Here is a 17,764-nt window from a genome sequence, read left to right as displayed (position 1 = left end):
AGGGGTGAAGGGGAGAGAGGGGTAGGACCGTGATAGACAAGGTTAATAAACTGGGCTTAGGGCACAGGTTCTGGTCAGCTGCAGGGCAGTCAGGAGAGAGGACAGGAGCAGGCTTGAGGGTGACACTCACCTGAGTGTGACCATGACTCCCTCCCACCCTGTTCAGGATGAAGGTCACCTCTGCTAAGATCCCCCAGTTGGTCGTGGAGCCTTCAGCCTATGACCAGGAGCTGGTAGTCAGAATACCCCTGAGCATGGTGGCTGGATTGAACACGTGAGTGTCCCCTGAACCAGATACAACTAACCTAACAGTTTCATCTACTCACTCCTCCCCGCCCTACCTCCACCCCCCGCCCCCGTGCAGATATTTAGAAATGAATCCCGGAGTTGGAAGAGCAAGTGCAAAGGCCCTGAGGAGGGATGTACTCGCCTTGCTCAAAAATGACAAAGGGAAGGGAAGGGGCATGGGATGGTTAGGGGTGGGTCGGGAAGCTGCCGAGGCCTGATGGTGCAAGGCCTTATGGGCCAAGATGAGCACGTGGCTTTTATGGAGTATGAGAGCCAAGAACAACAGAAGATCGGAGCCAAGAGAGAGCTGTGTGGGGAACAATGGGGCAGAGAGGTGGCAAGAGTGTCACATGGAAGGCCCTGCAACAACTCTAGAGGAGCCGGTGGTGGCTTAGACCTGGGTTTGGGACAGGCGGGTAAAGGAGTCAACAGACTCTAGTTATGGGTCAGAGGCAGGCAGGAACAACAGGGACTCCTGGTGAGCTGGATATGGAGAGATGGGGGGAGGGAGAGGGGGAGGGGAAGGGGGAGGGGAAGAGGGAGAGAGAGGGAGAGGGGGAGGGGAAGAGGGGGAGGGGAAGAGGGAGAGGGAGAGAGAGAGAGAGGGAGAGGGGGAGGGGAAGAGGGGGAGGGGAAGAGGGGGGGGAGAGAGAGAGAGAGAGAGAGAGAGAGAGAGAGAGAGATCAAGGATGACTTCAGGGTCTGCTCCCACATCAGTCTGGGAGGAACAGCCAGCAGCCAAGATGATGAGGTTTGAAAGAGGCAGGCCAGAGGACAATGTGGAATCCATGGCTGTCGTACCTGAGGAACTCAGGGGACACCCGCAGTGTGTGACTTGTAATCCCATGGCAAACATGAGGGGTGAGATCAGGAAAGAACATCAGGAACTCCAGATGTTGGGGGGGGGGGTGATGAGGGGAACCAGCCAAAAAGATAGCAGCGAGGGACAGACAGACAGCTGTGGCTCTCACATGGGCTTCAACAGCACTCACTCTCACTGCTGTTGTCCCCACAGGCCTCTGGTCAAGACCATAGTGCAGTTCCAAATGAACACTGAAATCCAAGCCCTCATCCGGGTGGAGAAAAGCAAGAGCGGCCCCATGCGCCTGAACCTCAGTGACTGCTCCAGCAGTGGGAGCACTCTGCGTCTCAGCCTGCTTCACAAGTGAGTGCTGGGCTGCGGCCTGCTGGGAGGAGAGGCCGACTGTGGCCTTGCCCACTGCACACATGGACAGCATTGGGGGGACAGACATGCGTCCCTCCTGACTCCCGATCCTGGGGCTCCTTCCAGGGAATCCAGATGTCAAAGGCAGCTCTGGATAACAAAGATGAAAGCAGAAATGGTGGCATGATACCAGGGGGAGAGGGTGGATATAGAAGAGGGTGTAGGGGTGCGGTGGGGGTGGGGTGGGGGTGGGGTGGGGGTGGGGTGGGGGGGGTGGGGATGGGGGGGGTGGGGGGGGTGGGGGTGGAGGTGGGGTGGGGGTGGGGTGGGGGCAGACATCGGCAGGCAGAGCAGCACCTCCATCTAGGGCTCACAGACCACCCAGGCAGACCTAGGTGGGCCTAAAGCAAGCTTACCTTCTTCCTTGATTGCCTGGGTGGTGTTAGGCAAGCCACCTCCCCATGTGCCACCTTCCTAGTCCAGAAAACACTGCCAGTGATACCTCCCAGGCAGCAAGAATTACCCAGTCATAAGAGAGCAATGTCACCTCCCAGGGGACCTGTCAGTTCCCAGCATCCTAATGTCGGTAACAGACCTATAAAAGACAATACACAGGCCAATGTCTGCCCGCAGCTCAGCCTCTGCCACAGCCTTGGCTAACACCCGGGATGAACTTGAGCTAGCTCCTTCTCCTCAGGATTCCATGTCTATAAAGCAGGGACTATAAAGCTCTTACAAGCTTCCTAACCCCCAACTCTCCTCTGCCAAAGACTCTCCTTCGTGGTGAACTCCCTGGCAAAGAACGTCATGAATATCCTGGTGCCAGCTCTGCCCCAAATGGTGAAAAACCACGTGAGTAAAAGCAGGCCTCTGGCCTTGGGAGATAGCACCCCCTGTAGGACTAAGGTGGGACTTCAAAATGGTGTCAAATGAGTCCTGTCTCCTTGGGTGGGATCCTTCTAGGACTGAGGAATTAATTCCTTCAACAAAGCAAAGAACCACTGAGCTAGTGAGATTGTTGAGGTCACAATAACAACAGCAAAAATTCAGGAGGTCTTCATCAGTCATGTGCTAGTCAAGGTTTCAACACATGTCTCTGCAAGGGTTGAGGGGAAGGACCCCTACGTGTAGCTTTCGCTGACTTCCCAGTTATAAATCCTACCCACAGGTGTACTTTAGTCTATTAAAGTGATGTCACGGGGCAGAACCAAAGGACAGTGCACAATAGTGCGCTCCTGTGTAGTATTGCCACCAAACAGACAGCAGTGGATGCAGAGCAAAATACCTGGGAAGAGACGGCTTTTCTGCCTTTGTTAAAATGTGTTTTAATGTGTTTTATGAACATATATACTTTAATTTTAAAAACCAAGCTAGAAATCCCTGAACATCCAGCCCTTACTCAGCTGTCCAGGTGTGGTTTGTAGGCTCTGCCGCCCACTAGATCCAGCTGCGTTTATTTCTTCTGAGTCAGTAAGTTCGGGCTGTATTAGGCAGTGGTGGGAATGTTGGGGATAGAACCCAGGGTTTTACACCTGCTAGGCAAGCATTCTACAACAGAAGACACCTGCATCCCCGGTGACTTTGTCTTTTATGCACTTAATATGCCACAAGTAAATTAAAATATTGTAAGTGGATTTATCCATACTGATAAGTGATTTCCATCATAAATTCATGATGTTTTAGCCAGGCAGTGGAGGCTCACACCTTTTATCCCAGCGTTTGACAGGCAGAGGCAGGTGAACTGCTAAGTTCAGTGCCAGCCTGGTCTACAAAGTGAGTTCCAAGACATCCAGGGCTACACAGAGAAACCCTGTCTCAAATTATCAAAAACCTAAGGGCTAAGGATGTACCTCAGTCACAGAGCACTTGTGTAGCATTCACGAGGCCCAGCACCAGGAAGGAAGGAGGGAGGGAGGGAAGGAGGGAGGGAGGGAGGGAGGGAGGAACGAAGGAAGGAAGAAGGGAAGGAAGGAAGGGAGGGAGGGAAGGAGGGAGGAAGGGAGGGAGGAAAGAAGGAAGAAGAAAGGAAAAAGAAGAAATCTCAAATGAGATGTTTTTATTGTAAATCTAGTTTATTCTTTTTTAAGATTGATTGATTGATTGATTGATTGATTGTATATGAGTGCTTTATCTGCAGAAGAGGGCATCAGATCACATTATAGATGGTTTTGAGCCACCATGTGGTTGCTGGGAATTGAACTCGGGACCTACTGGAAGAGCAGGCGGTGCTCTTAACCACTGAGCCATCTCTCCAGCCCCCAATCTAGTTTATTCTTAAGCTCATGTATATGGATGTGTGAGAGGGAGGGCTGTAGCTGTAGCTCACTGGTAGAGCACTAGCTCAGCATGTGTGAGGCCTGGGGTCAATCATCAGTGAAGAAGGAAGGAAGGAAGGAAGGAAGGAAGGAAGGAAGGTAGGTAGGTTAGTTGGTTCCTGGTTCTTCTCTGTCTGGAAATACAGGTAGAGAATGGGAGAATAAGTAGACATATGCGACCTCCAAGTCAAGGCAATGTTTGTTCTTATTAGAACTTTAAACTCCTGAACATTTACTGAGGAGCATGTCTAGAATGGTGTTTTTAAAGGGATATGAAAAGAAATCACTTTGTTTGTTAAATGATCTTTTCTTGCTGCCATGAGCATGCTGTGCCAGAAACATAGACAAAAATATACATGTCTTTCCACAATGTCAGAGTTTGCTGAGTAACAAGAAATTCACAGGTTCAGGGGTTTCAATTGCAGCAATTTGTCAGACCTTGGTCATCTGGCCCAGGAGAATGTAAGTTTTTTTATTACAGATTTTTTTTTTAGAGAAAAGCATTGCCTCCTCGCAACGCTTATATGAGAATGTTTCAGGAGTGGGAACAAGGGTATCAAGTGGCCCAGGCTGGCCTTGAATCTTCCTGCCTTCACATACCAAGGGTGGAGATTACAGGCATGTGCCAATATGACCAGCAGATATAGTTTCAAGAACATTATATTTGTGTTTAAGGACAGAGTTTCTTAGAGTGGAGCCCAGATGCAAATATTTTCAGAATTTTTACCCAGAATCATTCTTTAATAGAAAAAAATATCTCCCAGCAGAAGAGATGGCATGAATTTAGAATTCTAAGCTAATTCTATGCCGTGGGATTGTACAGTGACTTGAGGCAGGGTACAGTGGTCAGAGCTGTGATTCACAGGATGTGAAGGCAGGCACACAGTGCATTTGAGAAAGGAGCTCACCGGGGAGATAAAGCGGCCCTTTTTGGCGGGGACATGGCTCTCCTCCAGGCTGTGCTTCACAATGGGTCTGGCGGGATCCTTGTGTCCCAGACACCGATGTGCGGTCAGGGCTGAAGAGAGTGAAGGATGGGGCGTTGTGGGAGGATGTGGGAGATGCCCCTCTCTCCACCTATTCCTCCTCTCTGGATCATAGATTAGGGAAGCCAATGGAAGCAGGGAACCGCTGTTCACAAGAAAAGCTTTTCTTGAAACGCACTGCCCTCACACAAGAATATTGAGGGGGTGGCCAGCTAGGTAGCCCTTCCTTTAGAGCAGCTAAACATCAGACGAAAGGTCTGTGGGTCCTAAAGACAGCAAAGCAAATGTTTACCACCACCGCCCCTCTCAGAAGAACCTCTAAATCCACGCTGTCACGTGGCTGAGCTGCAAGGGTGGAGCCTTTAGTAGCACCCTTGGCCTCCGTCCACTAGATGTCACTATAGCTCTTCTGACACATTATAACTAAAAAATGGCCAGAGACCAACACCTTCCCATGTTGAGAGGCGCTGTCACTGTTAGGCAGAGAATCCATTAGTAGCACAAGGATGGCTGGGGCTGGAAACTCACCACAGATACAGAGACTGCTTAGCATTGCGTGGGGCAGCCCATTTGGCCTCTGCTCTAGAGCTGACATGGAAGGAACTCTGTGAGTTTTTATAAAATTAATAAGTGAATTCTTGGCTTCCTCTAAAGAAAACATGGGTTCCTTCAAGCAATCATTGGTGTCCTGTGCCTAGCTGACAGGCTAGGCACAATCTGGACACAAAGCAAAGGGCAAACCATTGGCAAAAGGAACTAGGTGGCCCTTAGGACAGCCATAGACTCTAGACAGCAAGGAGGGACAGAGATGGACAAAGCTGAGTCCTCTAGTCTACAGATGAGCGTGTGACCAGTTGGGCACTGCAGTGAGAGTAGAGATGTGGGAGACCAGGTCCAGGAAGCTGTGGGCTAGGGGCTGGCTATTCACCAATGGCCCTGTATTTGTGCTACTGCAGCTGTGCCCTGTGATCCAGGGAGCCTTCGATGACATGTACGAAGACTTCTTGAAGCTGGCAACAGGTAGGCGCTCTGTTGTCTTGACTGCAGGCTCTGCCTTTACCCAGGGGAGACTGCCCTGTCAGGCACACAGGTGAACTGGCACCTGCTAATCCCTGCCCAGACATTGCAACTTCAACTTAATGAGTACCTGCTGTGTGCAAGACAATAGTTTTCAGCCTTTTCTTTTTGGTTGTTATTCAACACAAACTTATTTTCATTGCTACTTCATAACTGCTATTTTGCTACTGTTATGAATTATAAAGTAAATTTCTATGTTTTCCGATGGTGTTAGGCAACCCCTGTGAAAGGGGTCATGACCCACAGGTTGAGAACCACTGTTCTACATGGGTCTCAGATACCCAGGTAGAGCCTAGTTAAAGGTCAGTCTGCTGGTGACTTGATCCTTGACTTTGGGGGAATCATTCTACCCTCCTTGACCTCAGTTTCCTCATCCATAAAATAAGGCTTTCTACCTCCCACCCTCGAAGGATTGAAGTCAGCACTTAAAGGTTACAGGAAAGTTCTGAGCATATAGGAGATACTCTGCTTGAGAGAGAGTTGCCTTAAAATAAATGCATTGCATGCTGGACGGATGGATGGACGGACGGACAGGCTGATGGACGGATGGATAGATGGATGGATGGATGGATAGATGGATGGATGGAAGGATGAATGGATGGAAGGATGAATGGACAGATGGAAGGATGGATGGATGGATGGTTGGATGGATGGATAGATGGATGGATGGATGGATGGATGGATGGATGGACAGATGGATGGTACTCTGACTACTATGTGATATTGAGAGGAGGGAACAGGAGCAGAGGTGAGCTGTGTGCACAGAATGGATGTAATTTCTCACTCCCAGAGAGTAACGAAGATATAGGCTTCTGTGCTCAACCTTGGGATTGGCCCTGCTCAACCCTCTCAGAGTAGGAATCAACAAGGGAGGGAAAAAACCCTACCATGTGCTGATTTAGGATCTGAAGAGGCACATCAAAGGGTAGCCAGAGCAGGACAAGGAGAACAGAACAAATCACTAAGCCCCTAGTGCACCTGAGGACTAAATCTAGGGCAAGGCATCTTACATGCACCATCTCACTTCCTCAGTGTCTCAACTGCCCAACTGCACATATGGGGAAACCGAGGCACATGGTTTATGCCACCTCTGAACTCACAGAGGAGATACATGGTAGGGAAGGCTGGAACCTCATTCTTCCTGCTCCAATTAGCGGGGGGGGGGGGGGGGGCAGTATAGGCGGGTGCTAAAAGATACTAATGACATGGAGTTCCCAAGTCTACCTAGCTGCTGTGATCCCAGTGATGGAGACTGACGCAGGGTAGGGACAGGCCCATGCACTCTCATTCCCACCCAACAGCTGGAAAGATGGGGTGTCTCTACCACCTGTCCATCAAGTGGGGAAAACCAAGGCAAACACAGATGATGGATGAACTAATGGTTGCACAGCTGAGTTCAATGCCCAGACCCCACCTGCCTTGAGAAGTGGGCTACAGTGAGGTGGAGGAGGCACAGATTATAAACAGCATTTCATATTTGGCATAGGGATGATGCACACAAGTCTAGCTCTGTGCTGGTGTTTGGAATGGTCCCTGAAATGATTACCATGGTTACCACCAACAGCATCATTTTTCCTGATTGTGGCAGGTCCCTAGCTGGAAGCAGTAGAAAACTAGCCCCCCCTCAACCTCACCCTCCCCCCTCACAGACTTTCTTCTTGCCCTGAGCAGCACCCACTGCCCTCAGCCCAGGAGCCCTGGAGTTTGACCTTCTGTCTCCTGCTATCCAGGACAGTAATATCCAGCTCAACCTGCAGGTGAGTTCCAGACCTCAGTGCAAACTAGGGACATTAGAGAACAGCTGATCTTCTGTGACTACCCATGTGGCTGATGATGTCATACGCTAAGCATCCTGTGAAAGCCAGCAGATAGAACTTCATGTTGCCCTGGAGTCCTGACCTAGGACCTTGACCCTTGTGTGGTCATGGGTGCCTGGGTCTTTCTCTCAAGTAAGCTCCTGCCAAACCCCAAACTTCTGGTGGCATTGCAACATGAGCTCAGGACAGAGGCATCCTCAAGTGTCATACAGCCCTAACTTTGCAGGATCCAAGACTCCTTGGCCATGTGGCTCTGGGCAGGTTTCTTTTTCCATCCTTCCCTCTGTCCCTCTGCCTCAAGCTTAAAGAGATGGTATTTCCTATGCTGCCCAGATTTGTCCAGCTCTGCTCAAATGATCCTCTTGCTCTATCTCCAGAGCACCTAGGATTGTGGGTGCATGCTAACCCATGCCTAGCTTGTAACCAAAGGGAGGGAGGGAGGGAGGGAGGGAGGGAGGGAGGGAGGGAGGGAGGGAGGGAAGAGGTGATCTAAGGTACTCAAAAGGGAAATCTGTTTGGTGCCTGATAAAGCCATTGCCTTCATCAGTCTAAGCTTCCTAACACAGGTGCAAAGATGGGAAGCAAACAGAATGGTATGTGTCTTAGTCTATTTTGTGTTGCCAGAACACGGTCCCTGTGGGGGAGGGTGAGAACAAGGGCAACCAGAAGTTGAGCTGACATACATAATAGCCTATTCCCACCTGCAGTAGCTCGGCCACTCCCGTAACAGCACTAACTATTGATCACCCAGCCACCTCTTGAAGGAGCCACCTCTCAACCCTGTTGCACTTGGATGAGGTTTCCATCGTGGGAACTTTGGGAGACACCTCCTCCCACCCACCCATCCTTAGCACAGTTTCCTTCCAGGTGATTACAGGATATGATGGAGTATCGAAGTCCTCAAACCACCTCCTGCTCTGTGTTTGCTCAGGCCAAGCTTCTGGACTCACAGGCAAGGGTGACCAACTGGCTCAACAGCTCTGTGGCTTCCATGACGGAGACCACCCCAGACGGGGCCCCTTTCAGCCTGGTCATGAGGCAGGACCTGGTGAATGCCATTGTGACCACCCTGGTCCCCAAGGAGGAGCTTGTGATCCTGCTCAAATTCGTGGTAAGCCCCATGGTGGGCAGAGAATGGCTCACCCCTGCCAGCATCTTCCCACTGAAAGGAGGCCTGAGGTGGGAACTCCCAGTAATGATCAGCTCTGCTCTCCTTCAGAGAGCCCCCAATTCTGATGTTTAGTGCTAGAGCCAAAAGTTTCCCTTAAGACCCAAGGATGGCTCCTGCACCCCGACGGCATAGATCACTTACTGATCAGGGTCCTCGTTTCTCCTAAGTCTGGGTGCCAACACATACTCTGATCCTATTACTGAAGCATGATTAGTACAGCTGACTCACGTCCCTCCTCCTCGCTCCAGATCCCTGATGTGGCCCGCCAGCTGCAGAGGGACATCAAGGAGATCAACGCAGAGGTGGGTCCATCTGCCGCCTGCAGCTTGCTGGGTGCTTGCTGACCCTGCCCATGGGCCTCTGGAGTGGAGAGCAGATGTGGGCTCCTCTCTTTTTTCCTACCATGGAGGCCGGGCCCCCGGGAAACCCAGAGACTTCTTCAGTCTGGCAGGGAAGCTTGAATCTGAATGATGACCTGGGTGACGCTGGACTGGCGCTGGGTGATGAGAGCAACTCTAAGCCCCTGCTCCAGACAACTAAGAACACAGAGAGCATCCCTGAAGGGAGGTGGGATCCCGCACAGGGGCACTGGGGAGGGCGGAAGCTGGAACACACACAAACACCGAGAGGCCACAAGGGCCTATGTTCTGTGACCAGGTGTGTGGGTCTGATGTCTTTCCAGGCAGCAAACAAGCTGGGGCCCACCCAGATGTTGAAGCTCTTCACTTACAGCAGCCCCCAGATTGTGCTGAACGAGGATGGTGCCACGGCAGCTCAAAATATTGTAGTGGAAGTGTTCCCCACCAATACAGATGTCAAGCCCTTCTTTTCCCTTGGCATTGTGAGTTCAAGTGTCTGTGACATGGGACAAAATGGAGCCGGGGCGGGGGGGGGGGGGTCTCCCTGTCCATTGTTATGAATTGGAATATCTCCCAGGAGCAGGACAAGGAGGACGAGTGACAGGCTAAGAGTCAAGCCCTTTGGGGCCAGTCACTAACCACCAGCATCCCCTAGGGATAGAGGGGCCATAACTCCCATCAAAGCAGCTGTATTCCAGCTAGGAGTATTTACCAAACGGAACAGGTAACATTCAGCAGTTGAGAGACCGAGCTCCTCTAGGAAGGGAGGGGCCGGTCAGAGTAGGGGAGCAACCACTTGCACTCTAGAGGGCAGAGAAGACCGGAGGAGGGTGTACTCAGGGGCAGGCTCTGAGTAGTGAGTTAGCCTCTGAGCTTTGTAACCATACCCCCAGTGCTTAGACCTGACCAGAGCTGCTGACCTCCTCCAGCAAAACACCAGGACACTGACATGATCCCCTCGAGGGGTGATGGCTTATTGAAGAAAAGCTCTTGAACTGTGAGCAGCCCGTACATGTTGACTGTGTTGGCAGTGTCATTCCTCAGGCCTGAACTGTCACCTGTGAAACAGGGGCTAGGGCATGGAAAGTGAGGCCCAGAGAGGTCCAACTTTTTTCCAAGGTGACAGAGCCAGCAGCCAAGATTACCTTGACCCCCCGATCTTTTCCGTATAACCCTCCCTCTATATGCATGCTCTTCAAAAACGGGGCCATGGGTTGTCTTCTTGCAGGAAGCCAGTTATGAAGCTCAGTTTTTCACAGAAGATGACCGGCTTATGCTCAACTTCAATAGCATCAGGTAAATGTGTCAAGTGCTGCTGAGTGCCGGCCCGGGGCTGTGGGTTTCTGTGCTCTGCCGGCAGGAGGCACCAGAGAGGGCTGAAGACAGAAGGCTGCCTTGCCAGGCCTGCTCTGCCTTAAGGGCTGAATTCCACATGGAAAATGAGGGACTCTAGAGGAGCCACAGAGCAAGCCAATCCCACCACTGGGCTGGGTGCCATGCACTGCCCAATATTTCAAACAGCCTATTCTGAGATTTTTCAGGACAAAGGCAGTGACAGCCCCAGATACAAAACACTTAGGGCCCAACACTAAAGTGACCTCTGTATCCCACGACCAGCCCTGCAAGGTCTACCATCTTCTGTCCCAGACTGAGTTCAGGGACTCCAACTAGAGGCTCCAGTGACATACACTTAGGCTCAAAGGAGCATTTTAATCAGCTCATACAGGGTGAGATGATAGCTAGGTAGAAGAGGATAGACTAGACTAGATAGGTAGATAGATAGATAGATGATAAATAGAAAGATGATAAATAGATAGATGATAGATAGATAGATAGATAGATAGATAGATGATAAATAGAAAGATGATAGAGATAGATAGATAGATAGATAGATAGATAATAGATAGATAAATGATAAATAGAAAGATAATAGATAGATAGATAGATGATAAATAGAAAGATGATAGATAGATAATAGATAGATAAATGATAAATAGAAAGATGATAGATAGATAGATAGATAGATAGATAGATAGATAGATAGATAGATATAGGTAGATGATAGATAGATAGATGATAGATAAACAGATGATAGATAGATAATGATAGATATAGATAGATGATAGACAGACAGATAGATAGATGATAAACAGATGATAGATAGGTAATGATAGGTAGATATAGATAGATAGATAGATAGATAGATAGATAGATAGATAGATAGATAGATAAGTAGGTAGGAAGGTAACAGAAAAGCCAGACAATCCTGTAACTGGACTGGCATTTCTACATGAGTACTTGAGTGAGAATTAGGGGACCCCTCCCCAGAAAGGACTTGGTCTAACTAGTGCACCAACCCTCCCTTACTCCTGGGTGGTCTTTTTGGCCACTGCCCATCCCCTTAGAATGTGAATGCCATGAAGCAAGGACTTTCCCCCACTGCACCATTGTCTCATGAGAGCCTGCCTGTGCCTTACACATAGCAGGCCCTCAGTAAACAGTTATTGACTGAAACCCCAAGGGACCACTCTCATGGGCATCTTCCTGTTGCAGAATTGAGCGCATCAAGCTGATGATCTCGGCCATTAAACTGTTCGATGTAAGTATTAACAGATTACCTCAAGGGCACCGGGGCCTGAAAGGGCCAACCTAAAATGAGCCACTGACCAGGATTTACTTTGAGAGAGATATCACAAGAGTCCCTGGGGTGGGCTGGCGGTCTCCTCAAAAGTCTAGCCTTCAGGCTCCCATTTCTCCTGAGAACCTGCTGTGTGCAGATATAAGTGAGAACAGCAGCCATGTACAAATCTGTACCCACTCCCTATTATAAGATAGAGCCCCTACACTGACCTGCGCAGCCCCTCTCCTGTGGGCCTCAGCTTCCCAAGTCTCTAGCCTGAACCAGAGAACTCAACTGAGCTGACTTCTTGTCTTCAGCTTTAAAGTTTTGCCTTACTTTGGTTTTGCTGCTGCTGCTGTTGTAGTTGTTATAGGTAGTGGGTTTGTTCGCTTGTTTGTTTGTTTGTTTGTTTGTTTGTTTGTTTTCTTGTTTGTTTGTTTTTAAGACATGGTCTCACTATGAAGCTCTGGCTAGGGCTAGCCAGGAATCTACTGTGTACATCAAGTTGGCTTTGAAACTTGTGACAATCCTCCTGTCTCTGCCTTCTGATTGCTGGGATTGTAGGTGTTCATGACCACACCTGACCCTTCATTGGTCTCTATAAATATTTGTTTAGAAAAATGATATTTTACTGGAAGGCTTGTGAAAATCTGGCAATCTGGTATCTCTTCTCACGATGCTTCTAGCTGGGACAAAGTCCCTGAGTGTAGGGCATTTTCGGTGAGCCACACTCCAGAGCAGTAAGGACACTGCCCAGTGTATCTGGTCCAACCCTGGCAGCTCCAGCCAGCAGGAGACCTGGTATTCCAACATACCTGCTGGCTGCCCTTGTCGTGGGGGACAAGTCAGGGAACCTGGAGTGGCCCAGGGATCCAGGCAGTCAGCCTGCTAATGGCTCTCCTCTCTCTCACAGCCTGAAGTCATGAAGGACACTCTGACCAAGATCCTGGACTCCACATTGCTGCCCAATGAGAATGGTGAGTCCCGTGTCCCTCGTCCCTCAAGGCCCTCTCCTAAGCTGCTGTACCTCCTGCCTTCACCTGGGGCCCGCTCAGCCTCTAGGCCTAGTTTAAACTCTTCCTGCTCCCAGATGCCTTCCTGGTCACCAACTTGAAAAGACCTCTCCTGCCTCCCCGTCCAGCATTGTCCTTTACTAATGCCAGGTCTAAGGCAGGCAGGGATAAGCTGTCAGACACCGGATCATAGGGCTAGCTGGAACCAGGTGCAAACAGACAGTGAGAGCTCACTCAAGAGGCCTTAGGCAGACTGAGCCCAAGTCCCTAACCCCCCCCCCCCTTGCTGGCTGCCTGGCTTTGGACAAGCTGCCTGATCCTCCTGAACCATGAGTTGTCCCCCTGTGAAAAGGGTACGTAAGAGCACTTTCCTCAGAGGTGTATGTGAGAGGTGGGGTGACCTGGTGTCCTGCGCCAGCGTCACCGTGTGTGAGGAGTGGAGACAGCTGGTACCTGAGCCATCATCGCCTTTTTAATGTTGCTTTACTAGAGTGAGGAATCTCGGGTAGAGAAACTTCTGCAATGGTTGACGGGAGCCATGACTGCTCTTGAGCAAGTGTTGGAGGATGTGAGATGTACTGTGGGCCAGACAGGGCTAGGTGGATGCCGGCGTAGAGTACAGGCAAGCAGAGGGAAACAGACCAGGTCCTACATGCCAGACCCCAGGCTTGCCTCCAGGAACTGCGAGCACGCCCATGGCTACCCAGGCCGGAAGTGGCCCACCACGCTCTGACCACATTTGTTATTTCAGGCAAACTGAGAACTGGAGTGCCGGTGTCAGTGCTGAAGGCCTTGGGGTATGAGAAAGCTGTGTTGTCCGTGAGAAAGGTGAGAGGCATGTGGGACTAAATGCGCTGTCTGGGCTGGGGGTAGCCAAGTGGTCACAAGTGACCCTGTGGTCACTTGTCAGGCTGTGGGCACCACCGTAAGTGGAAAGTCACCGCTCCTTCTCACCCCACTTGTCATTGTTCATCCCTTCACTCGCTTGTTCAGGAATATTTCTCAGCAGTGTAGCATGATGGCTCCTAATGCTTCAGGCCACGGAACCAGAAAACACTGTCCTGCTGGAAGAGCCTACATCCTAGCTAGAGAGACACCTATATGCGCTAATAAACAATGCCATGGAAATAAGGCCTGGGAAGGAAAAGAAGGCAGGCTCAGAAGAGAAACTGGCAGCGGAAAGGGGATGCTGGTTTTGAGAGGGTGGGCAGAGAAGGCCTCTCTGAAAAGGTGATGTGTGCTGGCACCTGAGAAGGCAAGATGGTAAGCCCTGTGGGGAACAGAGGGAGAAGAAAAGCACTGGCAAGTCCAAAGGCCCTGAGCCTGAGACGTTTACTGTCCCAGGAATAATGGGGGGAAGGCGTAGGATATGAGGTAGCACCCAAGGACTGTAGACCTCAGGTGATGCACACACCCGTGTGGCTCAGTGACCTTGGCTTGAGCAGACCAGAGTTACTGCTGAGGTGTCTGTGCAGCTGTCCCCAGTGTAACAGGCCTGACAAACACTAGAAGTTTGACAAATGCTTGGTAAGCATCCCTGGCCTCTGCTAGGGAAGGGCAGTAGTGGTGCCGGGCACCTCACACCCAGTGTCAGCACCGACTGTGCTGTCAGCCTCACATCCACCTCAGGAGTGGATCCTGGTCTGAACTTTGACTGATGGGAGAACTGAGACTTGACAGCAAGCTCTTTTCCGGAGCCACACACCCTACTGGTGGCAGAGTCAGGATTTGCATCTGACACCCGCCCCAGTGACCTCTTGCTTTCACCCCCAACTTCTGCATGAGCCAGTCAAAGAAGTACCCATCTTAGTCAGCTTGCTAGTGAGCATTTATTAAACACCTACTATGTGCAAACACTGGCCACAGCAACGGACAAAACAGATGAAAGCCTGTGGCTCCTTGGAACTTCGATCCACTTACGAGCGACGGAAGCTAACCAGACTTGTAGTGACGAGAAAGTCCACAGACAGCTTGCCCACCATCGCTCTGTGATGAGGGTCAGCCCTGCTCTACACAGGCACTGTGGGCTAAACCCATGACTCTTAAGTGTCCCGATCTGCCTCCAAGCTGCCCACTAGGACCACTGAGCTCCTGAGCCATTCAATTATGGAGGAAGCCACAGATTTAAGCCCACATCCCCCGTTTCCAAATGTCCTATTTTGCTGTCTTGGTTTCTCTGTAGGCAGAAATGCGTTGATTGTATTCTATAGCTGGGCGACATCACACATTTAAATTAGTGGGAAGAGAATTTGAAAAAATAGATGTGAGTTAAAGCCAGTATGTGACAGGAGATGGTAGAACACAAGTGACAAGGACCATGAGCTCACTCTTCACTTATACTTTGCTGGGAGATATGGAGAGGTCAGAATACAACCCTGGGGCGTAGATCAGAGTAAATTTTATCATTACACTTAGTTTGGTTTTGATTTGGTTTTTTTAAGACAAACTCAGGTGTCCAAGCCCCTCTGGAGATAGCCAGGATCTTTATTTCTGTTTCTTTGAGTTCCACTGTGGGCTTGGGGACAGTTCCTACACAATCCAACCACTGCATACAAATACTTTCCCTGGGCCACAGAGGGCTAGAATATACTACGTCACATACAAACCCTCCATTTCTGACCCTGTTATGTGCTCTGCTCAAGTGTGTTAAGAGACTCAGGACTGTTCCCCCCCCCCAACACCAGTGCTTCCTTCATGAAGGACAAAAGAAGGATAATACTCGCCCCTCCCAAAAAAAAGCAGCAAGTGAAACCAAACCAAAGCAAAACAAAAAACAAAAACAAAAAAACTAACACGTTTAATTCCTTTTCAATTCCAGGGTACCCTCAAGCTCACTCCAGCCTCCTCCTAGCACCCTGGCTCTCCTCCCTCCTGATGAAGACCTGCACAGCAGCTGGCCGGCACAGGCCAGGTCCCAGCTGGGAGTGTGGAAGTCAGCTACGTAGACTCTCCCCTGCAATCAATAAACACACCTGCCAGTGGCTCCTGTGTCAGGGTAGTTTTGTCCGACCTGGGCATTTCTGCCTCTGGTAGGCCTGGGATATGGACAGAGACACGTGGGTGAGGTTCAGACACCTCTGAGCCAACCTGCACAAGTCTCTGTCATATGTCACGTGGGGAGAGTCATGCTTCTTATCTTGCAGACCCGAGGTGAAAATTAAATGAGACACGTGGTTGGCACTCAGCCAGTGGCACCATGGCATCACAGGCACTTGTCACATGACTTCAGGGAACACCTTATCACCAAGGCCTTTCCTACTCAGACATGCATGACAGCCATCGTCTCTGTGGCTTCTCTAAAGCTCCAAGGTTCTGGGACAAAACAATAGGTCTCTGTTTGGCCACACCCAGCCCTTAGTCACACAAGAGTCCTTACAGAAAGATGGAGGTAGTGTCTGGAAAGTGTCACAGCACCATCTCTGCTGGACCTCTGGTATGTAGTGCCACCTGGTCCCCAAAAGCACATTTCTTCAAAGCCACATGATCACCAGATTTGAGTGGTCAAGCATGAAGACTCTCCCCTAACACAGCTATGACCAAGGCTCCCCAGGTCCATCATCGGCTGGGGCCTCTTAGGGTAGCAGATGAAGACACCCAGGATCCTTACTCACCAGGCAAGGAACAGCTCTGAGGCCCAAGCTCTCCTGTGGCTCCCAGGACACCCACAGAAGCTGGCAGCACCCCACTCCCCACTGCTGCACAAGCCATTCCTAGACACATTCCATTCAAATCTGGGTATCAGCCTACTGCTGGGGACCCCCAAGCCAAGACCATTTGCTCCATGTGGGTAACACTAGAGAACTTTATGGATGACCAAGCACCTATGTCCCCCCACAGGGTAGAGGGCAACACTCTATCCTCACCTAGGCGACAAACTGGGGCTCTGACAAGTCACCGCCACCACTGGTTAGCACCCAGCAGCATGTCACTGCCTGCTCTTCTAGGCTCCTTCCTCATCCATCCTCTTCTGAGGGAAAGAGAAGGCACTGTTTCTGTGCTGGCCATCACCTGAAAGGACCCTGAGACTGCCATCCCTGACCCAGAGACAGGAGGCTCTAGAGGCCCCACTGGCAGGCCTCTGCGCCTGGGCATCCTTCCTCAACAGAGCAAAACTCCCTCTTCAGTCTGACTCTCAAGAACAGCAAAGAGAAAACTCCACATGATGTCTTATAGTTGTCCCTTCGTGACACCCATCTATGATCCTAGCTCCTCAGAAGGCTGAGATAGGAGGATTCCTAGCTGGCTACGTCACAAGACCATGTTTCAAATCAACCCAAGTCTTGAGCTCAGAGAGAGGGCTCAGCAGTGAAGAGCACTGGCTGCTCTTCAAGAGGACTTGCGTTCAGTCCCCAGGGCTGTAACTCCAGTGCCAAGGGATCCAGTGCTGTCTTCTGGTCTCTGTGTGCACCAAGCACACATATGGTATCTGGAGATAAATACATGCAAAACACCCATACACATACAAAATAAAATAAAATAAACCTCACTCTTTGGGCTGGAGAAATGGACCAGAGACTAAGAGTACTTACTGCTCTGGCAGAGGACCCAGCACCCACATTAGGCAGCGCAGAACCATCTATACCTACAGTTCCAGAGAACCTGGTGCCCTCTGGCTGCCAAAGCACATACACATATGTGGTGCACATAAACTCATGTAAGCGCGTGCACACACACACACACACACACACACACACACATAAAAATAAATAATCTTTTTTTGAAAAAAAGAACCTCCAACAAATTTCACCAAGTCCTGTGAGTACCTGCTGCCAGTTTATGCTGTTATCTGAAGGAAGACTTCAGAACAACTTAAGCCAAGGTCGGCCTTGTACTTCCTGGGTATCTTCTGTATCCCCGAGTTCCATCTTCCACAGCTGTCAGCCCTGAATGCCCAAGTGAAAACTGGAACTCACAGAGGAAGAGGCGAGCAAGGAAAGGGAGAAATGATATAAT

The 17,764-nt window shown here is 50.3% G+C and overlaps 1 protein-coding gene across 2 annotated transcripts in view; it reads left to right on the top strand.

Moving 5' to 3' along the window:
- The window catches only part of BPIFB1 (BPI fold containing family B member 1), a 30,165-nt gene extending 14,169 nt beyond the window's left edge, over positions 1–15,996 (top strand). For both annotated transcript variants that reach the window (XM_084774652.1, XM_084774651.1), the window contains exons 4-16: positions 167–274; positions 1,304–1,453; positions 2,224–2,305; positions 5,711–5,774; positions 7,503–7,588; positions 8,580–8,759; positions 9,068–9,121; positions 9,502–9,660; positions 10,407–10,474; positions 11,732–11,777; positions 12,712–12,775; positions 13,563–13,639; positions 15,630–15,996. In XM_084774652.1, the coding sequence (XP_084630778.1) occupies positions 167–274; positions 1,304–1,453; positions 2,224–2,305; positions 5,711–5,774; positions 7,503–7,588; positions 8,580–8,759; positions 9,068–9,121; positions 9,502–9,660; positions 10,407–10,474; positions 11,732–11,777; positions 12,712–12,775; positions 13,563–13,639; positions 15,630–15,662 (1,171 nt within the window). In that variant the 3' untranslated portion in view covers positions 15,663–15,996. The remainder of the gene's footprint in view (positions 1–166; positions 275–1,303; positions 1,454–2,223; positions 2,306–5,710; positions 5,775–7,502; positions 7,589–8,579; positions 8,760–9,067; positions 9,122–9,501; positions 9,661–10,406; positions 10,475–11,731; positions 11,778–12,711; positions 12,776–13,562; positions 13,640–15,629) is intronic.
- Positions 15,997–17,764: the final 1,768 nt, after the last annotated feature.

Source organism: Acomys minous (genome assembly GCF_964271855.1).
Source record: "Acomys minous genome assembly, chromosome: 3".
Classification (NCBI taxonomy): Eukaryota; Metazoa; Chordata; class Mammalia; order Rodentia; family Muridae; genus Acomys; species Acomys minous.
The sequence above is the reverse complement of the archived record's forward strand: the minus strand, read 5'-3'. Positions and strand labels throughout refer to the sequence as shown.